This window comes from Scyliorhinus canicula, chromosome 14, assembly GCF_902713615.1.
Source record: "Scyliorhinus canicula chromosome 14, sScyCan1.1, whole genome shotgun sequence".
Taxonomy (NCBI): domain Eukaryota; kingdom Metazoa; phylum Chordata; class Chondrichthyes; order Carcharhiniformes; family Scyliorhinidae; genus Scyliorhinus; species Scyliorhinus canicula.
The window spans coordinates 49579604-49602950 of NC_052159.1; the positions used below are offsets into that span (position 1 = coordinate 49579604).

Consider the following 23347-nt stretch of genomic DNA (forward strand, 5'->3'; position numbering starts at 1 on the left):
ATACTATTGTTAGTTGGTTTGTTCCAGTAAAAGCATTAAAACTTGAAATCCTACCTGCAATTCCTTTAAATTAAATAAGTAAGTAAGTTTGCGGAAGAAACAAAGGTTTGTGGAATTGCGGATTGCGATGTGGACTGTCGGAGTATACAGCAGGATTTAGATCATTTGGAGACTTGGGCGGAGAGATGGCAGATGGACTTTAATCCGGACAATGTGAGGTAATGCATTTTGGAAGGTCTAATACAGGTAGGGAATATACAGTGAATGATAAAACCCTCAAGAGTATTGACAGTCAGAGAGATCTAGGTGTACAGGTCCATAAGTCACTGAAAGGGGCAACACAAGTGGAGAAGGTAGTCAAGAAGGCATACGGCATGCTTGCCTTCATTGGCCGGGGCATTGAGTATAAAAATTGGCAAGTCATGTTGCAGCTGTATAGAACCTTAGTTAGGCCACACTTGGAGTCTACTGTTCAATTCTGGTTGCCCTCTACCAGAGGATGTAGAGGCTTTAGAGAGGGTGCAGATGAGATTTACCAGGATGTTGTCTATTGTGGAGGGCATTAGCTATGAGGAGAGGTTGAATGAACTCGGTTTGTTCTCACTGGAATGACGGAGGTTGAGGAGCGACCTGATAGAAGTCTACAAAATGATGAGTGGCATAGACAGAGTGGATCGTCAGAGGCTTTTTCCCAGGGTAGAGGGGTCAATTACTCGGGGGCATAGGTTTAAGGTGTGAGGGGCAAGGTTTAGAGGAGATGTACGAGGCAAGCTTTATACACAGAGGGTAGTGGATGCCTGGAACTCGCTGCCGGAGGAGATGGTGGAAGCAGGGACGATAGTGAGGTTTAAGGGGCATCTTGGCAAATACATGAATAGGATGGGAATAGAGGGATATGGACCCCGGAAGTGTAGAAGATTTTAGTTTAGATGGGCAGCATGGTCGGCACAGGCTTGGAGGGCCGAAGGGCCTGTTCCTGTGCTGTACTTTTCTTTGTTCTTTGTTCAAAGTTTGTCACTGGAAATTCTAATCATTTGTTTTCAGTTATTGGTCTCTCTGGAGATTGTAACATTCGCAAGAAGGTGAGTTTAATTTTCCTTGGGCGTCTGTAAATTTTACTTGCACATAAGTAACATTTGCCAGTCAAAATTGTGCGTGGGAAAATTGAGAATTTGCAGTAATGATCGATAAGTTAATAGTAACAATCAACAGCTGGATCATTCAGTGTGGCAGTTAAATATTAGGAAACTGACTAAGGGCCAGAAACCACTGGCGTTTCTGTTTTGGCCTAGATCATTTGACTGAGTTTAGAAATCTAGACCTGTTGGATCTTTGTCTCAAAACTCAGCTTTGCCATTGGTTGATGGGCATGAAACTCTAAATAAAATGTCAGTTAGCTATAGCGAAGGCTTAGTCACACTTGTTGGATATTGAGCTACCAGAAAATTGAAATAAAATACTGCAAGAGGTTTGTCCAGACTGTCCTATAAACTGTATGGATTTCTTAACAAAAATGACAAAAAGAAGATTTTTTTTCTACGGGATGTGGGCGGCGCTGGTTAGTCCAGCATTTATTGCCCATCCCTAGTTGCCCTTCAGAAGGTGGTGGTGAGTTGCCTTTTTGAACCGCTGAATGGTGAGAATACAAGTATTTTATTTTCCAAGAATGAATTTGATTTCCACTTATTGTGGAGTGCTGACTCTGAGAGCAGGAAAAGAAAGTTGAACCCCATGCTGAGAAAATTTAACCTCCAGCAAAGGTCACAGATTTATTGTGCATGAGGTGAGAACGAGAACACACAGCAAACTATAGTGCTGACATAAACATAGGTTTCTTTCAGAAAAGCATGACCTAATTTGGATTACTTTAAAAATGTAGTGTATATCCACAGAAGAATTATAGTTTTGTATGTACATGTTTGTATATATTATATATAATGCATGTTTGAATGTGCATATATAAATCAATTATAATGGAGTGTTAAACAACATTATACTTTGCTTTAATATGGTTCTGATGTTGGCTTTTTCAATGTAACTTGTGATGATGGTTGGTATTGTTTGAATTTTTCCATGGAACTATGTAATCACTTATGCAGCAACTATGTGGGCAGGGGAGATGAGGATCGAGGGGAAATAAGAGGGTTCCTAAATTCAGTCTAACCTTGCATCAAGCTGACTGTTGGTCAAAAGTTTGAAACCTTATTTCCTTTTTGTTTATATGGCTGAAAAACTGGCAAAATTATTTCACAGTATGTTAACCCTGTAGCAGTTTGTATTATTCGCACACACATCTATTCCTGTGAACTAATTAGGATGAATACCCTAGTCTAGTCAGATACATGAGCATAAATGTTGCAAATCAATCCTTTTTAGAAGTATAAATGGTGTGTTCATATAAACTGTATAATGTGTCTGTACAGCAGAAATATATTACAAGATATACATGTAGATTACATAAATAATATGTATGGACGACTAATTGGCATTTATGCAGTTGAATGAGGAGATTTCAGGCATGTATGTGCAATTTAAGTTGTTTACAGTTCCAGATTAAGAAAAAGATTTGATGGTAGCTCATTAAAAGTGCACAGTCAATGAGGTGTGGCAGTAGGATAGAAAATAGAAATTTAAGATTGTGAAGATTACAGAGTATAAAACTATTCCGATTATGAGGTTTGCAAGACTTATGTTTTGGGACTTTAAGAAGTTGTGTGACTTGTTCTGAAGTCTGCCTGACAGCATGCCTAGGTGGTTTGATTTTTAGAAATAATAGGGGGCATGGATTGTTTTAGTAGGCAGAAAGCGCAAGACGTTTACACTTGGAGACAATGGCAGCAGCTTGTGTGCCAACAGTGGAAAGACTGAGTTTCTCCAAGTCCTGGAAAAGTGCTGAGAATGTCAGGAGAGTTGGGCTCTCATGGATAGCTAATCAGCATTTCTACCTGAATATAAGGCCCATGTTATTCATGTTGCCATGATGATGGGCTTTGAGAGGGAAGCATTTCTAATGTCTCCTGAAACTCTCTCACAGTTTGTCTGCCAGGATCTGAGGGTGGGGAGGTAGGTGTAAGGGAGTGAAACTAGAACCCAAAAGTCTCTGTTGTTCACTGTGCTAGAATTCTGTTGGGAACTCAGACTTCAAATGAAAAGATTGAATTTGTGAGAATTTCGAACGCAGCTGGAAGATTTGCCTAGCCTTAGCTAGCAGGAAAATCTCCAGAGAAAACCCTCACAGGGAAGGACAGTTCTATAGATAAAAGTTACCAGGCTGGGAAAGGAAAAGAATGAATGTAAATCCTCAGGTCAACGCCTGAGTGATGCCAAAGGGAAGTGTTTCCAGGAAAATTGAATATTTACTAAATATCTTTTTTGGTTACGCTAAAGTTCAGTTCTGCAGTATAAAGCAGGGCCTTTCAAACTCAGGGTCGCGACCCATGAGTGAATTGCGGGCGGGTGTCAGGAGGGTCATGGAGTGATTGGTCACGGCGTTCCCAAGCGTGGGAGAAGCACCCAATGACTACGACAGACTTTTGAGACTGGCAGCTGTGACTGGCCTTTAAATACAAACGATGGAGTCTTGCCGCCAGATGCGGAGGCGGAGGTCATGCGCCCTGTACAACTGTGAAAACACAGAGGAGAGATTCCTCCATTTTGTAGCTGACAGCAAGAAAGCAACAGGGCTGTGTGAAGAACTGAAGATGGGTCATTTTGTAATAAGGAAGAGTGGGCCAGAGACACAAACAGGCTAGGATCTCGCAACTGAATCTGTTGGAGAGAGCTTCTAAGGAGAATCCACGGCAGGTCAAAGCAGTGCTAGTGAGATCTGTATGCATAGCTCCAGGGCTTCTGGTGAACAGCGAAAAAGAAGAAACTGAAATCGGGACTAAAGCAACATAAAAATAATTTCTTAAGATGTGGCTTTGTTAATTGTGCCAATGCAAATCAGGATGCAAAGCCCGTGTGTGTTATATGCAGGAACGTACTGGTAAATGAAAGTTGAAACCCTCAAAAGGCATTGAACACTAAGCATGGTGAGTTCAACGACAAACATTTTGATTTTTTTCAAAGGAGGCAGAGAGAACTTAAATCATCAACTGAAGTCCATAGCAGAAATGTAACATTGAATGACAAAGCAAGTGAGATTGTGGGGACCAAGCAGGTTCACATTCAAATTACAGGTGAGAAATAATGGTGTGTCAGAAAGGTTGGCAGATGCCAAAGGTCAGCTGGTGCGGGCTGCAAAGGTCGACCGGCATGGTAAAGGTGGGTCCCGGGGAACAAAGTTTGAAACACACTGGTATAAAGGTTAGGCTGCTTACAAAAGTAGTCAATAGTGTTTTGTTTGTTCCCGTAAAAGTCTTAAAATGTGAAGTCTTGTTGTGTCATTCTTTCATCTAAAAACTGGTTGTTCAAAGATTTTTTTCAAGAACCAGTCTCTGCCAAGAGATATAGACTCTATGGTTTGCAAATGTCATTTGCTGTTGCTGGAATTAATTGATGTGCATGTCCTAAAGACCTGTCATTGACCAGCAGGTATTTACTTTGTTCCTGGTCCCTGTGTGACTTTCTGCACTTTGTCCCTCTCCAAAACACTTCTTCCAGCTTATGCTTCTGTATTATGTTTCTGATCCCACTTTCATGTTTGTGAAATATCTAATGATCAACTAGTGACTATTATTGCTACAAATATTAAGTTTTTAATAACATTGTTATATTTTGGGACTGTTTCTGTAATTTTATGGAGAATGGGAAGCGGGGGGGTGGTCATGTGCCCTCTTCAGAATTCTGTCTGACAACAAGCTTGGGTGGCTGAGTTGGTATGGGACCAAGAGGGGCCCAAGTCAAGAGAGTTACCGAGAAGATGAAAAATGTTCACACCTATGGACAATGGCAAGAGCAGTTGTGCTGACTGTGAGTAGACTGTTAGTCTCCAAGTCTCATTGGGAGCTGTTAGGAATGTCAGGTTTTATAAGCAATTATACTTTGAACTGTCCATCTGGTTCCACAACAGAATGGATTTGGGGGTCCAGAGGAAAACTGGAGTTAAAATTGCTGTGTCATCGCAACAACACTCTTCTCCATCTACCTTGCAGCAACATCGCACCTCAGCACCCTGAAGCTCCCCACTGGAGTGAAGTGAACCTACAAACGATGGAGTCTTGCCACCAGATGCGGAGGCAGAGAACAGGTCATGCGCCCTGTACAACTGTACAACCTGTTCAACCTCTGATGCCTCCAGGCCAGAACCAGGTCCACCCCAACTGCTGTCATTGAGCTACAGTGCACAGATGATGCCTATGTGCACACTCAGAGGCCGAGCTACAAACCATCATCGACGCGTTCACCAAGGTATATGAGAGAATGGGCCTCGGACTAAACATCCAGAAAACAAAGGTCCGCTACCAGTCTGCACCTGTCACACAAAACCTCACTGACCATTAGGATCCAGGGTGGGCCCCTGGATAATGTGGATCATCCCCCATATCTTGGGATCCTTCTCTTGGTGCGAGCAGACATCAACGATGAAATCAAACATCGACGCCAGTGCAGTCTTCAGATGCCTGAGGAACAGAGTGATCAAAGACCGAGATCTGAAATCCAGCACCAAACTCATGGTCTGCAGAACAGAAGTGGAGCCCTCCTGTATGTGTCAAAAACATGGATAATGTACAGCAGACACCTCAAATCCCTAGAGAGATATCACCAATGTTGCCTCCACAAAATCCACTGGTAGGATAGGCATACCAACGTGAGGCATACCTCCCCCAGGCCAATATCCCCAGAATCAAGGTACTGGCTGTGGTGATCCACCACTATATATATATATGTGTGTGCCTGTATTAGGGGATGTACAACAGTACCTGTATTACAGGTTTGTCGGTAGCCCCTGCCGGCTAGCTCCGCCCACAGGAGAATGAGCTCTCCTGAGCTGCCATTCTACAGCTGCAGTCGAGGGAATAACATCTCACGGTAATAAAGCCTCTCCTGTACCGATTCGTGTCTTTGTGTGCAATTGTTAGCGCATCACTGGCCACGCTCAACCAGCTGCAATCGGCTTGGCACATTGCCTGCATGCCCGACACAAGACTCCTGAGACGGCGCTTTATTTCGAGCTCCGCAATGGCAGCGATCAGCAAGAGGGCAGAGGAAACGCTACAAGGTCACTCTGAAAGCCTCCCTGAATAAATGCGACATCCCCATCGCCACATGGGGATCTCTTGCCTTAGAACGCACAAACTGGAGAAGAAGCATCCGCAAAGGTGATAATCTCTTCACGCATCACAGGGTGGAGCACGTGGAGGCCGATATAGCGAAGAGAGTGTAGAATCCAGAGCATCTCACTCACCCACCTCCTCAAACACCACCTGCCAAACCTGTGGCAGAGTCTGGGGATCCAGGATTGGATCCAGCCACTGCAGAACCCACCTCCCAGAAGTGGAAGCAAGTCATCCTCGACCGTGAGGGACTGTCCACAAAGTATTGTCATTTCTATGTGGATATAAGGTTCATATGATTGAGTTTGGCATAGAGATGGGCTTTGGGAAGGGAAGAGTCCACAGCATGCCTTTTGTAGTATCAAATTACAGAGTTTCGAAGGTATTCCTGAAACTCTAAAACAAGTTAATCTGCAAGAATCTTAAAGAGAAAGAGAGAGCAGGAAAAGCAAAGAAAATGTTGATCCGATTATTCACGATGCAGATAGGAGTGTGTGCTTACATCAAACATCAAAGGAGACCAAATTTGTGGATTTAATGGTGACTGGAACATTCGCCATACATAGGTTACATAGGTTCCCTGTAACATAGGTTACAGGGAAGTAATTTCCAGTGTGATTGTCAAAGTGAAAATCAATTCTGGGATTAAATGTTACCCAGCTGTAAAAGACAAAAGGAAGCAGACCATCATGAACGGCGAATAGCTTCAGACTGGTTCCAGGAGAACAATGTGCTCACTTTAAGGGACAGTGTAAAGTATAATCGCAGCAGTGCATTTTTGATCATTTTTGGAAGTTAAAAGGGGAAATATTTCTGTAATTTTGAGTATTAGTTGCCAAAAATAGTTTTCCTTCAGTGTTGTTTTTCATTTATTACAGTCAAAGTGTGGAAATTTGAAGTCTTGTGTGATCTTTTCTTTTTTTAAAAATATTTTTATTAGGGTATTCGCAAGTTTTTATAATAACAATAACAGCGACATAAACATGGTACAATAAACATTTCCACCCCCATCACAATCTTCACACACAGCAACCATAAAACAACAGTTCCCCCCCCCCCCCCGCCGGAATTCTGCTTCTGCTGACATTTTAATTTTCCCTGAGAAAGTCGACGAAAGGCTGCCACCTCCAGGTGAACCCAACCATTGACTCTCTAAAGGCGAGCTTTATTTTCTCGAGACTGAGAAACCCAGCCATGTCACTAACCCAGGTCTCTACACTCGGGGGCTTCGAGTCCCTCCACATTAATAAGATCCGTCTCCAGGCTACCAGGGAGGCAAAGGCCAAGACGTCGGCCTCTTTCGCCCCCTGAACTCCCAGCTCTTCCAACACTCCAAAGATCGCCACCTCCGGACTCGGCACCACCCGTGTTTTGAACATTGCCAAAACTGTCTAAGCTTTGGGCATGCCCAAAACACATGGACATGATTTGCAGGGCTTCCCGCGCACCTCGCACAACTGTCCTTTACCCCAAAAATCTTGCTCATCCGGGCCACCGTCATGTGTGCCCAGTGGACTATCTTGAATTGTATCAGGCTAAACCTGGCACATGATGAGGATGTATTAACCCTGTTTAGGGCATCCGCCCACAGACCCACCTCGATCTCTACCCCGAGCTCGTCTTCCCACTTGCCCGTAAGCTCCTCCACCGGAGTTTCCTCCGCATCCAAAAGTTCCTGGTAAATATCTGATACCTTCCCCTCTCCCACCCAGGTACTGGAGACTACTCTGTCCTGTATCCCCTGTAGCAGAAGCAGCAGGCAGGCCGGAACCTGCCTTCTCAAGAAGTCTTGCACCTCCAAATACCTAAACCCATTCTCTGCTGGCAATTCAAATTTATCCTCCAAGGCTTTCAAGCTGTGGAAGCTCCCGTCTATAAATAGATCCCCCATCCTCCTAATCCCTGCCCTTTGCCATCTCCGGAACCCACCATCCAGCCTACCCGGTACAAACCGATGATTATTATAAATCGGGGTCCAAACCAATGCTCTCTCCACTCTCTTATATCTCCTCCACTGCCACCAGATTCTCAAAGCCGCCACAACCACTGGACTTGTGGAGTATCGGGCCGGCGAGAATGGAAGAGGTGCCGTTATCAGTGCTCCCAAACTTGTGTCTTTACATGACGCTGCCTCCATCTGCTCCCACACCCACCCCTCCCCCACCACTTGCTAATCATGGCTATATTAGCCGCTTACTAGTAATTGCAAAAGTTCGGCAGCGCCAACCCACTCTCCCCCCGACTGCGCTCCAGCAACACTTTCTTCACTTGCGGGGTTTTACCCGCCCACACAAAGCCTGCAATAATCTTATTCAACCGTTTGAAAAAGGCCCTTAGGATGAAGATGGGGAGGCACTGAAAGACAAACAGAAATCTGGGGAGGACCGTCATTTTCAGTTTGTACCCTCCCCGCCAGTGATTTGTGTGATCTTTTGAGTTGGTCAATGATCCTTTTACAAGTTATCAGTCTCCATGGAAATCTTAACATAATCCTGGGGGAGATTGGAAGGGAAGTGCGCCTGGTACCTTGGGAGTCAAGTTGGCTCAATGATAATGTATGGTAAAGAAAGACTGGAGTGCAATTAACCCCCTGTAACACATGGGAGAATCCATGAATGAGCCAGGCAGACCAATTGTACTCTGGGGTATTGTTTTTAAAAAAAAAATAATTTTTATTGAAAAAATGTTGAATTTATACAACAACATCAAACCATACTAAAATACCAACGATAAGAGTAATGACAACAATCATGAACCTTCGTCCCTCCTCAATGAACACCCCAACATATTAACAACAACTTAAGTTAACACAGTGTTAAGTTACATAACCATAGCGATCAAATTTATAGAAACTATAGTAAGGAACACCCCCCCCCCCCCCCCCCCCCCCCCCCGGGTTGCTGCTGCTATTAACCAAGATACCTATCTTTGAGCCAGGAAGTCCAGAAAAGGCTGCCACCGTTTATAGAACCCTTGTACTGATCCTCTCAGGGCAAATTTGACCCTTTCCAACTTTATAAATCCCGCCATGTCATTGACCCAGGTCTCCACACTTGGGGGCCTCGCATCCTTCCACTGAAGCAAGATCCTCCGCCGGGCTACTAGGGACGCAAAGGCCAGGACACTGGCCTTTTTCGCCTCCTGCACTCCCGGCTCCACCGCAACTCCAAAAACGCGAGTCCCCACCCTGGTTTGACCCTGGAACCAGCCACCCTCGACACCGTCCCCGCCACCCCCTTCCAGAATTCTTCCAGTGCCGGGCATGCCCAGAACATATGGGCATGATTCGCTGGACTCCCCGGACACCTGGTGCACCTGTCCTCACCCCCAAAGAACCTACTCATCCTAGTCCCGGACATGTGGGCCCGGTGCAGCACCTTAAATTGGATGAGACTAAGCCTCGCACATGACGAGGAAGAGTTGACTCTCTCCAAGGCATCCGCCCAAGTCCCGTCCTCTATCTGCTCCCCAAGTTCCCCCTCCCATTTAGCCTTCAGCTCCTCCACTGACGATGACTCCACCTCCTGCATTACCTTATAGATGTCAGACACCTTCCCCTCTCCGATCCACACCCCCGAAAGCACTCTGTCCATCGTCCCCTACGAGGGCAACAAAGGGAATCCCTCTACCTGTCGCCTGGCAAACGCCTTTACCTGCAAGTATCTGAACATGTTCCCTTGGGGAAGCCCAAATTTATCTTCCAGTTCCCCAGGCCCGCAAACTTCCCGCCAATAAACAGGTCCCTCAATTTACTGATGCCCACCCTTTGCCATCCCCAAAATCCCCCATCCTTGTTCCCCGGGATGAACCGATGATTGCCACCCAGTGGAGCCTCCATCGAGCCCCCTGTTTCCCCCCTATGCCGTCTCCACAGTCCCTAGATTCTTAGGGTCGCCGCCACCACCGGGCTCGTGGTAAACCTCTTAGGGGAGAGCAGCAATGGCGCCGTTACCATGGCACCCAGGCTCGTACCTCTACATGACGCCATCTCCATTCTTTTCCTCTGGGGTATTGTTAATGATTAATCGCTTTATTTTACAAACCTGTGAAGGCTGGAATTCTTCTCATTCGGCACAATAACCGTATAGTTCAATGCCCTCATGGTCTTGGCTGGACAATCAGCAGGAAGTTTATTAGTCCTATGTCGGGAAATTGTTTGGTTGTGAGACCCCAGCAGGACTACTGTATAAAGTTGGGAAGTCCTTAAGTCTGCCAATATGGACTGAAGCTCACTGGAATAGTGGGGAAATCATGGTGTCAGAGTGTGCACCCTATTTTGGGAAAACAGAAACACTGGGTCATATTTTCCCATAGGATGCTGAGTAAACTCACATTGGGGCTAAAACTGGAGGAATGCGGATCTGCAATCTCAAAGTTGGCAGGCCATTCCTGCTGGATACCATTTCTCCCAGGGTGGGAAACATGGCAGTGGGCAGGCATATAGTTACAGTGATGTTGGGAATGCCATATACATGCCTGTTCCAAATATAATTTATCCTGATGATGGCATTTTCCTTTTGGTGGGTAGGTTCCTGACGGTGGGATTGGATGGGAGGGCAGGGGGGGGGGGGGGGGGGGGGGGGACTAGAGGCCTAACAACCATATGGGCTAATGTCCAAGTGAACAGAAGCAAGCCTTTTAACCTGCCCACCTGTGTTGCTCCCTTTGGCTGCATCGGGAGACAAGTGGCCTCAGTTCCACCCTGAGCCTGACACTCGGAGACTTTATCCTAGTGTGTTTGGAAAGTACCGGTGCTCCCGATGAGATCACTTGTCTTTCAGTGAACATGTTGGTATGTTCATAAAAATTAAAGATGACCTTTTCTTTTGGGATCATGCTGGCTTCACACTTATGGTCATCAGTTGATTAGAAAAGCCTCCATCCTGCCGATTTGTGAGTCTAAGTCTAAAACCCCGAAAGATGGCAGATCCAGAGGAATGTTTTGTAGTTTGAAAAGGATGTGTTTATTTGTTTTCCACACTTACAAAAAATGAAAGCTATGCAAGTTGCTTCTGTTGGAGTCTTAAGAGTTTACTGCAGATTGTGGTTGGACTTGTTCAGCCTGTCAATTTAACTATGGTTAAGTACTTAAGTTTGGAAGTTTTCATATGTAGCTTAGCAGAATGACCTTGAATTTGCGCGCTCAACTCCCTTGATGGTATCGGCATTTGTTTACTTTCATAAATATGATCCATCCCTTACTTTCCGTTTAGTTGGGTATTGATGTGTGGCCTTCCTTCCCATTAGCATGTTTTATTTGTCCATTTCTTGGTGGTGAGTGCCTAATCTGGATGTTCCTTTGTCTGGACTGTTCTTGTAGTCTTCTAAGGCTTAGGTCAATTAGACTACTAGTTTGTTCAAACTTGTTCATTTGATAGATGATATGCTTTCATCATCAGGAGTGGGCTATGTAGCCGATTGAGCTTGCTCCATCATTCAATACAATTATTGCTGAGGTGGACTGCCGCGCGCATGCGTGGCCACGTGGTTTGGCTATCAGGGCCCCGCCGGCAGCAGAGCTGTGTGACGCATGCCGGGGCTCTGCTAGCCCCCTGTTAAACGGAGAATCACCCCGGACCTTCGAGGAAAAAGTCCGGAGTGATACTCGCCTGTTTTCCGGCAGGCGTGGCGACTTAGTCCCCAGAAGGGAGAATCCCGCCCATGAAGTAAGTCGGTATGTCTGAAAATATTTTAGTCGGATATAGAGCATAATATGTCCCGATGAAACGTTATTTAAAACCTTTACTCTATTGCTTTCTCTATATATACTGCCCGACTGGCTGAATATTTCCAGCATTTTGTTTATATTCTAGATTTTCAGTGCCTTCAGTTATTTTGCCTTTCGATTGAAAGTGACAGTTTGTTATAGAATAGAAAAACTGTTATATCTATAAAGGACTGGTTCCTGTTGACCTGTCCTCATTCAACAATTTTCTGTCTTCTAATTCTAAATCTAAGAGAGGCAGTGAACACCCGCTGGAGAAGCACTTCGAACTTCTCAACCAAGACACATCCTTTGATGTAAGTGCCCTCGACACCATCCCACAACATTCTATGTGCCACAATCTGAGCGCAACCCCAGCTCGCCACGAGGCCAAAAAGGTCATCCGACCGCTGGAAACAAGGCTTCGTGCACAAATGGAATCCTCGCATAAGTATTAAAATGTGGCAGAGAGGCATTCTTGACAAGAATCTACAACCTCATCACCCATGTCTGGAAGGAAGAAAGCGTGCCAGATAATCTCAGAGACGCCTTAATTGTGACCATCTTCAAGAAAGACCGGTCCGACTGCGGAAATTATAGAAGGATTTCCCTACTCTCCGCCACGAGAAAGGTCATCACGAGAATACTCCTCAACTGCTTCCTCCCAGTGGCTGATGCGCTCCTCCCTAAGTCTCAGTGCGCTTCTGCCCATCAAGAGGCCAAATGCATATGATTTTCAGCGTGCAAAAAATGCAAGGAACAGCATCAACCTCTGTGCATGGCCTTCTTCGATCTCGCAAAGGCCTTTGACTCTGTCAACTGTGAGGTATTGTGGAATATCCTCAAATTCAGCTGCCTGCTGACATTTGCCACCATTCTCGCCTGCTCCATGATGACATGCAAGCCGTGATCCTCACCAAAGGAACCTCCACAGACCCAATACATGTGCCAAGTGGAGTCAAACAGGTTACTTAATTGCACCAATGCGCTTCTCCATCTTCCTCACAACAACACTTCACCTCGAAACCCTGAAGCTCCTCGCTGGAGTGGAGCTAACTTACCGGACAAGTGGGAAATTGCTCAACCTCCGGCACCACCTGCCAGAACCAAGACCACCCCAACTTCTATCATTGAGCTGCGCCAGTGCAGTCTTCGGATGCCTGAGGAAGACCGAGACCAGGAATTCAGCACCGGGCTCATGGTCTACGGCGCATCCATGGTCCTTGCCCTCCTGTATGCATCAGAAACATGGACAATGTATAGCAGGTACTTCAAATCCCTGGAAAGATACCACTAATGTTGCCTCCGCAAAACCTGTGAATCCACTGGCAGGCTTACCAACGTGAGCATCCTCTCCCAGGCCAGTATCTCCAATATCGAGGCACTGGTCACGCTCGACCAGTTGCGATGGGCAGGCCACATTGCCCATATGCCCGACACGTGACTTCCAAAACAAGTGCTCTACTCTGATCTCCACAATGGCAAGAAATCACAGGGAGGGCAGAGGAAATGCTACAAGGTCACTTTGAAAGCCATGCAAAATAAATACAACAAATGCATCTACATGTAGGAATCTCTTACCTTAGAACACACAAACTGGAGAAGAAGCATTTGTGAAGGCGCCAATCACCTCGAGAGTCACAGGGTGGAGCATGCGGAGGCCAAGTGTAAACAGTGGAAGTGGAGTGCAGAATTCAGAACGTCTCACCCACCCACCTGCTCAAATACCACCAGCCAAACCTGTGGCAGAGTCTGTGGATCCAGGATTGGACTATTCAGCAAGTGCAGAACCCACCTCCTCGGAGTTCAAACAAGTCACCCACGACACTGAGGGTCTGCCGAAGAAGATTCAACTATTTTTTGTCATCTAATTATTCTATCCACCCATCTTTCATTGACTAAATATCAAGTTGACAGGGCTATCATGTAATTAATTTATAATTGTGATGGATTCAATAAAATGCCTGAGTTGGTATCTGCTGGCTGCTAGATTGTCATGGAGCTGGGCTCTGCTCCTAAGTATCTGCAGTCTCAACAGTACTGAAATCTTGTGGTATGTTACTGCACTACAGCTATTCAGCAGGTTTCTCTCGTCCTCTAGTCCTCTTGTGAGTGTTATTATGAGTCTACCTCGTACACTGCAGGAAAGGATGTTCCGAGGCATGATACATTGGCGAGACCATGCAGACGCTGCGACAACAGATGAACGGACATCGCACGACAATTGCCAGGCAGGAATGTTCCCTTCCAGTCGGGGAACACTTCAGCAGTCCAGGGCATTTAGCCTCTGATCTTCGGTAAGCATTCCCCAAGGCAGCTTTCAGGATGCGCGACAACGCTGAATCGCCGAGCAGAAACTGATAGCCATGTTCCGCACGCAGGAGTACAGCCTCAACTGGGACCTTGGATTCATGTCATATTACATTCACCCCCACCATCTGGCCTTGGCTTGTGAAATCCTACCAACTGTCCTGGCTTGGGACAATTCACACCTCTTTAACCTGGGATTACCCCTCTCTCCAGTCGCTCCATCTGGACCTGTAAAGACATAATTACCTGCAAATGCTTGCATTCGAAGTACTGTCTTTGTCTATATATGTGTTTCTGGAACCTACCTCTTCATTCACCTGAGGAAGGAGCTGCACTCTGAAAGCCAGTGATTCGAAACAAACCTGTTGGACTTTAATATGGAGTTGGAAGATTTCTTACTGTGCCCACCCCAGCCCAATGCCGGCATCTCTACATCATAATCCTCTAAACATCGCAACCCCTGTCCCGCCAATGGGAATTACACATAATACCAATTGGCGACATTGCCTTCACAACAATGGAAAGACCATTTTGTTTGGTGTATATGTGTAGCCTGGCCCCAGCTCCCACCCATTCTCGATTGGTGATCTTTCTCCCTCTGAGCAGAAGGCCTAGCCTTCATTTTCTTATATAAATATGCCTTTCTACTACTTCTGAATATCGTCTTGTTTTTCCAATATCTCTCTCCAATTGATACTAGCTACTCAAAGTAACAGGTGAAGTAAATTATCCATGAGGAACATCGAGAGAGCTTGGGAGACTTGGACAGGTAGCAGACCTACAGAGGAGAGGAAACATGGACTAAGAAACTTGAAAACTTGAAGGGAGACGGAGACAAAATAATTATGGAATAGGTGGTAGCAAGAATTAATGAAGTGGGCACTCTGTCTAATTGTCTAGTGGAGAACCAGTCTGTTGGGGGGAAAAATACAGGCATACACTTTTGGTCATGATCAAGGTCGTGGCATTAAGTAAGAATGAGTTATTTGTGGATTAAACTCTTTGATGCAAAGGTGGGGGAACCCCTTGTCTCCGTTTTGATTATTATTCGAACGCACATATATTGTAATTAACTCAAATACTAGCTTTGGTTAGGCTGGAAGTCCAACACGCCTTGAAATTTGAAAGTATGAACTGTCAGGGGAAACCTGGATTATATGAATTACACTAATCCATGCCGCTCCCTGGAATACCCTTTCATATTCTACATTAGAATCCATTGTAAACGAACGGGGAAATGACAGGGCAGGGAGGACTGTGTTCCGCTGATAATCCCTTTTAGTTTAGCTGTCTGTCAATGGCAAATGCTCTTTCTCTCTCTTCTCCCCACTCGCTGTCATCCGATAATGATGCGTAGGTCCCATCAGAGACATGGCGCTACTGCTTGGCGCCAGGGAGACAGCCATTAGCCCGGGAGAAGGAGAGCCGCAGAGAGGCCACTTCTGGCGGACAGGAGCCCGCCACTGACGGCCAGCAACAGCAACCCGCCGCAAGATGTCTTTCCCCAGGAAATCCCCAAAAATCCATTCATCAGGAGGAGGTGAGTGAGGGAAATGGAAGTAGGTGGGGCATCTTTCAACCTGGCAAGAGCAGAAATGGATTGAATCGCAGTGTGTCTGGCTTTTATTTTTGTCAGCATTTGCTTTTGATTGAAGAGGTCGAGCAGTGATGCCTCACCCGGAGCCCCCCCCCCCCCCCCCCCCCCCGCTTTTTTGTAGTATTATTGTTATCCTTATTACCGATCACTCTGGGTGGCCAGGGATTCGCCCAGTGTGAGTGGGTTGGGTCCGGGAACCGGGATCATGAGCAGCTGACGTCCTACCTGCACATTGGAAGTGACATCCCGCCTGTCTGACACTGACAGAAATGTTTTGAAATGGTGCAGTGCGTGAGTACCGGAGCTTACAAATACTCCACTTTGATCCGCTTCTGCTGTTTTCAGGCCACGTACAACAACACCCCTCCCCCACCACCCTCCATCTGCTGTCACCTTCTCGGTGTCAGTTCCACGCCAGCTTTCTGTTCTTCCTGGCCGCCCACCTGCTTTTGTTTGGAGGCGCTGCGATGTTTTGGAGACGACCGGATCTGTTCTGTCACTCCATGTCCTAGTTTATGCAGTGAAATAAACTGGTTTGCGTTCGGATTAAAATGTCATCGCACTTCTCGGTCAACGAAATGAACCGGCGTGTTTTTCTGTGCTTCCTAATCATGAAATGTCCTCTTGTTTCTATCGCCTTTTCAATCAAAACAATGGTCAGTGCAGACCCAAGGCTGAACCCCAGTGTCGGAAAATGTAATCCCGAGAGAAGAGCAGTGGAACTTGCACTACCTCTCATTGAAAGAAGGCAATTGGCGGACTTTGTGACGGTTTATCTGAAACAGTAAATGTTGTAGAAAAGGTAAATTCAGTGCAGTAGTTTACATCATGCCATGAACAAATGGGGCGCAAGTTCAAGCTGGCGATGAGTAGGTTTTGGGCAATTGGTGAACAGTTGTTATTACGAGCAATTAACATCTGGTTACAGTAATCAAGGTCAAAACCTTTAAGTAATTTAATAGAGTATAATTTTTTGAGATGGGTGAGGCACGATGGTATAAAATGGTCTTCGGTGTGGTGATTCAGTTATGAATTGGGCGTTTTGTAGTGTTGCTCCTCAGTGATTACCAAGATTATTATAATTTCTGATCTAGTAATTAGCAGTTCTGTACTTTCAATTAGGAATCATTGTTCCAAAAATAGTTCTTTCATGAGCCTGTCAATTAAAAATGTTACTTCAAAATACACGTCAAAGGATTCAATAGTAAAGCAAGATTACAAACTCTGCTGACTCAGAGGAAAATTCTACCCCATTAGGTGTTTTTTTGTCTTCTTGGATGTCTTTCTCCATTCTTTTTGATTTACCAATCACAGTATTAATTGTCTTGCAAATTTGATGACAGATCGGTGGCTTGCTGCTGATCAATGTCTGTTGATATTAAGGATAAAATCATAAAACATAGGAGCAGTATTAGGCCATTCGGCACATCAAATTTGCGCTGATATTCAATCATGGCTGATGTTTCTCCTCCACATTCTCCTGCCTTCTCCCCATAATCTCTGATTTCCTTGTTAATCAAGAACCTATCTATCTGTGTCTTAAAGACACTGTGATTTGATCTCCAAAGCCCTCTACGGCAAAGAGTTCCACACTTTCACCACCCTCTGTTCTCCTCACATTCTTCTCCTCATCTCCGTTTTACAGGATTATCCCTTCAGCCGGAGGCCGTGCCCTCTGGTTCTAGTTTTTCCGACTAGTGGAAACGTCCTCTCCACGGCCACTCTATTTGGGCCTCTCAGTACCCTGTAAGTTTCAATAAGATCCCCCCTCATCCTTCTAAACTCCAACAAGTACAGACCAAGAGTCCTCAACTGCTCCTCATATGACAAGCCCTTCATTTCTGGGATCATTCTTGTGAACCTCCTCTGGACCCTTTCCAAGGCCAGCATATCCTTCCTTAGATATGGGGCCCAAAATTGCTCACAAAACTCCAAATGGGGTCTGATCAGAGCCTTATACAGCCTCAGATGGTGAGTAGATGGAGAGACTGTTGTGAGTTATGCTGAACTCGATTTGAATAGTCCCAAAGGCAATAAATCAGCTGTACAGAATAATAGATGACTGGTATATAAACAAAAAGTGCTGGTAATATTCAGCAATTCAGGCAGCAGTTGTGGAGAGAGAAATTGGGCTGACATTTCTGGCTGGTGACTTTTTGTCAGAACTAAAAAAATTACAGATGTAACAGGTTTTGATAAAGTCCAGAAGCAGGAGAAGAGGTTGGGCTGGGGTTGGGGAGTATGGAGAGGAAGGAATAAAATAATAGGTATGGGTTTGAGTGGGAGGAGGAGTTAGGGATAATGGCTTAAGACAAAAAAGAGCATTAATGAGACAGGTGAAGAAAGCAACAGCAATACATTGCGAGCACCCAAAAGGAACAAAGTTAGGATTTGGTAATGAAACAGCTTTTATGATACTTTCATTTCAATATACAGTATTTACTGTGTTCTCCTTTCCAGGGGAAGTGAAACATAGTTTAGGAGACCACTTTGTTGAACAACTCCATCTTTATGCAATGTGTCCTTGAGCTTCGGCTGCCTGTCATTTAAGTTTTTGTTTCCTTGTTGCCTATATGGCTCCAATGAAGCTCAATGGAAGCCTGAAAAAGCACACAATCTTTTGATTAGGGACTTCACAACCTTCCAGACTTGACCAAGTTCAGCTATTCCGCATCACCCACCCACCTTCTGCTCCTTTCTTCCCTGCCGCTGAACAATCTAACGGCCTACAACATCTGTAAAAGTTTCCACTGATGACAGGGCATTGACCTAAAATGTTAACTCTGCTTCTCTTTCTGCTCATCTTTCAAACTTCCAACAATCACAGTATTTTGCCTTTGTAATTGCTGACTGGTTGGTGCGTGAGAATGGTGAAATGTGCTTTGAAATTATTTTGGTTGGGTAATTTGATTGCCATTTGATTTTTGTTTGGTTTTGAGGGCATGAGGAATAAAGTTGAATAAAATATTTTATGTTTAAATCTTATTGCTAAAGTACATTGCTTTTTCCAAAGTACTCAGACATTATTTTACAGGGATAAAGCATGTATTACACAGGTACAGATTCCAACATAACATTTTTATCCCCGATCAATTCTGCTCAGAGTAAACTTTATTACAAAATCAGAGTAAATAGCATGAGTGAAATATGACTTATCCTCTCTCAAAAAAAATGTCAGTGAATGATTTTTTTTCCAATAAGGAACATGAAGCTACACACACAAGCAGGTGGTAACATGCTCACTGCCATGAGATGGAGATGTTACACATTTTTAAAGAAGGTAATAAAATTAATGTGAATTTACAGTCCATTTGAGTTTGACTTTGGGTAAAAATATTAAACCTTTGTTAATGTGAAGAATATGGAGGTCTGGATAGAAATAAAATGTGCTTTTGATTGTAAGTTCTTGCCTGTCTTTTGCTTTTCTTTTGAGGGTGTGATGAAATAACTCATTTATGGTAAAGATAGTGCACTTCGATTTCAATAAAACATTGATATAGTTATTTCGAAAAGGCTGGTACAGAGAATAAAATGGGAATCAGTTAATAATTCTGTACATTTATAGATGAATTCATTTGTACCTCAGTGATGTGGATCAGAATACCTGACTTCAAATTGCAAGATAATTTTTAAGACAGTACAGTTAAATATATTGATATGTTTACAAAGGAAAAATGAACTTGCATTTGAAACTTCACAATATCCAAAAGTTTTAAATATATATATATATATATATATATATATTTTCATTCAAATATGGTTTTTATTATAACAAAGAAACAACAATACAACAAATCCCAATCCCGTACTATACCAAAAGTACACCCACCCAATACGCCAGTCTTCCCTCATAAAGAAAACAGAACATGGATAAAAATAATCCCCCCCACGCCCCCACCACCACCAACAGTGATGGCAACCAGTTCCCTGAAAAAGGTGACGAAGGGCTGTCACCTCGAATAGAACCCTTCCACCGACTCCCTGATGGTATACTTGATCTTCTCAAGGTGCAAAAATTCCATCGGATCCCTCAACCAAGCTGACGCCTTAGGCGACATAGAATATCCTAAAGTTGTTCATAGCTGGTAGAGTATCTTTGAAGTGTTGCCACAGTTGTGTAGTGTTTGTTGATTTTTTTTCCGCCCTAAATAACTGTTTATATTTTAAATTTTTTTGTCTCTTATACTTAATGATTCCTGGCAGCAGGTAGCTGCAGTAGTTTAAAAAAAAATAGTTTGAGCGATTCAATTGGAAGGCTTTCCTTGTTGATTTATTTGTAGTTGCTTGTCACCAGATTTGGTTTTCCTATTTGCTTCCCTTTTGTTTGTTGGTATGCTTTCTACCTGTTGAGTGATATTCAAATAATTAGCATTGTTCATTTTGTTTGTTTGCTTTTATGTGATTGATATTTGAGTTGGTTAAGCAAGCATGATGTACAAATTGCGTATGCGACATTGAGTATTTTGGGCTTTCAGCTAAATTCTCTGCCAGTCACTTCTTTCAATGCTTTGTGAATTGTTTGGGCGATGAGTGAAGAGGAAGCTGGCTAATTAACTCTTTCATAAGAGGATTGAAAGCTATAAGATAAACCATGATGATCAAATACATCTTCAGAGCACAATAATTCATTTGTATTGAGATCATAGATGAGATGTTTATTGAAAGCGACTAATCAGAAAGTGCTTTGTAATGTTGAAAGCTTGCTCCTTTGTTTCCTTTATGATGGAGAAATGTTGCAAGAGGATGACCTATGTTTGATTACTTTCATTTGATAATTCTATAGGTTGGGAGAATTCATTCATGACCAAGCAAATGGGTTTTCGGCTGCGAAGGGGTTTAGCCTTTTCCCATTGCTTTTCTCATATTCTTGCTTTTCTTTTATCACTCTGTATGACAGTGTTTCATTTTGCGTTGTAACATGTTCTTCACATCATTTACTATGTTTAATAAAAGCACAGCTAGTTAGACATTGAATTCAAGCACACGTAATAGACCAATCGTGCGTAATACAGTTTGAAAAGAATTTGGAATGTGGAAATTCCTATTGAGATATTAAGCTGTTCTTTCAAGTTCTTGACAGGCTGCTGAGGAGCTTGCCAAGTTCAAATGTTCACAAAGCACATGGTTTGGCTTGACACTTCCTATTTTCATAACATTTTTTGTCAGGTTACTGTATGCTTTAATGAAATAGATACAAATAGACAACAAAGTGAAGTATGGAGTATTAAAATGTCCTAAAAACTAAAATTGTAATCTATCTTGTAATTTCTGTCTTCAACTAGATGTTTTATTTCTGTGGAAAGCAATCTTAACACGAAAAAATATTGTAAAAAGGCAACATGTTTGTAATTTCGAAACTGGATGATAAATGCAAACATTAATGGATCAAGAAAAGAGGGAAGAATCTCAGAGATAAACTTTTAATTGGGGGAAAAGTCAATTGAAGGGAACATGCTTTTCAGTTCACTGAAAAGAACATATAATGTTTGGAATAAATTATTTAACTCTCACTACCAGCACCGAATTAGTTCAAAGTTAAGAAATCTCTGGCGAGAGTGAGATTTGAAAAATACTTTGGTTGAGAATTTCCTTGAAAGTTACCACAAAAGGAATGGAACAGCCAAATGAGCTCCCCTTCCTCTATTACTTGAGAAAATGCAGTGGGTTTTCCACTGCTGTCTACTGCAAGCCTATCTTCACTGGTCAATATACCCATTATACATAGTTCTACATTCTATAAGATAGGCCTTACCAATAACCTCGTAAATAGGGCCGGAGCCATTTGCTCATCATGCAAGTTTGATGCTGAAATAAGGTGCATCAAAGATATTCTGAGAGATAATGGCTACCCAGATCAGACTATCACTTGTTGTATATCACACCAACTCATGAATGGGTCTAAGGCCACCACTTGTGGGCCTGAAAGGTGCGCAGCCTACCTCCGATTACCCTGGAAGGGTAAGGTGTCTCAAATATTTGAGTAAACAGGTTAAGTTATCCATTTCATGCTGTTATTTTGCTGTAGGAACACAAGTGGTATTCTCTGCTAACAAAATGCTGCAATCAAGCTAGAAAGATGTTCTGTCTAGCACAAAATGAGAAATGTGGTATACAAATTTTAGTGCTGGTGTGATGTCAAGTATGTAGGCTGTATGTCCCAATGATTGAGGGATTGTATCAAACAGCACATCCCTTCGGCTGTTTGAAACCTATAAAGTACTGACCATAGCCAAACAGCCCATGCTTACAAGATTCAAAACCGAGAATCACATCTAATGTTGAACATTGTGATTCCACAATATCCGTTAAACAATTCTGATTGTGCTAAGAATTACACTGAAAACCAATTTATGGTTGTCATTTGGACTTGGTGTGGTTCCCTTACTCATGCTTCAAGCCACATATGTTCACACGCACGGCTCTGTCTGAACATGTCCACACATTGCCTTTTTCAACTAAACCAAGGCTTAGAGAACAGCCATTCCTTGGTTCATTCTCCCATGCCTTAACCAATCAGAGTTGACCTCTCTGATTTGAATTTGCACAATGCTGGGCAGTTCACTGTTCAATGCTGCATTCTCAATGATGTGGATATGCCGGCATTGGGCTGGGGTGACATAGACATAGAACATACAGTGCAGAAGGAGGCCATTCGGCCCATCGAGTCTGCACCGACCCACTTAAGCCCTTACTTACGCCCTCTCCCCGTAACCCAATAACCTCTCCCAACCTTTTTGGACACTAAGGGCAATTTAGCATGGTCAATCCACCTAGCCCGCACATCTTTGGACTGTGGGAAGAAACTGGAGCACCCGGAGGAAACCCACGCAGACACGAAGAGAATGTGCAGACTCCGCACAGACAGTGACCCAGCAAGGAATCAAACCTAGGACCCTGGCGCTATGAAGCCACAGTGCTATCCACTTGTGCTACTGTGCTGCCCCCCGTGCTGGGTTCAGTAAGAAGTCTTACAACACCAGTAAAGTCCAACAGGTTTATTTGGAATCACAAGCTTTTGGAACGTAACTCACCTGATGAAGGAGCTATGCTCCGAAAGTTCATGTTCCAAATAAACCTATTGGACTTTAACCTGGGATTCTCAATGGCAATACATTCACCATCAGAATTCACTTGCCAACCAACCTGCACTCTCTTTTCATGCAGTATAATTGTCGTTTCCCCGTTACTGTTTTGTTTTGTGCAAGATAACCTGATAAGTGCAAAACAAAAAGCTTTGATAGCATGCCTTTTTTTTCAGCTAAAATTATTTTTCTGTTCTTAGCCACTTCCAGGCGTTCAGTTTAACTACTAATTAACATTGCACAGACACTATTATTGAACATTTTTGAAGATGGTTTAAGTAACTTGGAGGACAGTGCCTCAAGGAGTTGTGTATATGCAGAATAGAGTGACAACTAAAGCAGTTAATGCCAAGTAAGCTGGCTCAAGGGTGGTATGGTGGGGTAGTGGTTAGCACTGCTGCCTCATGGTGACGAGGACTTTGGCTCGATCCCGTGC

At 43.8% G+C, this 23347-nt stretch overlaps 1 protein-coding gene across 6 annotated transcripts in view; it reads left to right on the forward strand.

The window, feature by feature from the left end:
- atp8a2 (ATPase phospholipid transporting 8A2) overlaps positions 1-23347 on the forward strand; it is a 792435-nt gene that overhangs the window by 96318 nt on the left and 672770 nt on the right. Inside the window, exon 1 of one of the 6 annotated variants that reach the window (XM_038818746.1) lies at positions 15437-15772. The exons of 2 other annotated variants lie outside the window; for them this stretch is intronic. Coding sequence is in view for 1 of the 4 variants with exons in the window: in XM_038818744.1 (XP_038674672.1) it covers positions 15727-15772 (46 nt within the window). In the remaining 3 variants the exon portion in view is untranslated. Of the gene's footprint in view, positions 1-15436; positions 15773-16006; positions 16121-16506; positions 16632-23347 lie in introns of those variants that run through there. 3 more of the 6 variants (XM_038818744.1, XM_038818748.1, XM_038818749.1) reach the window with 3 other exon arrangements.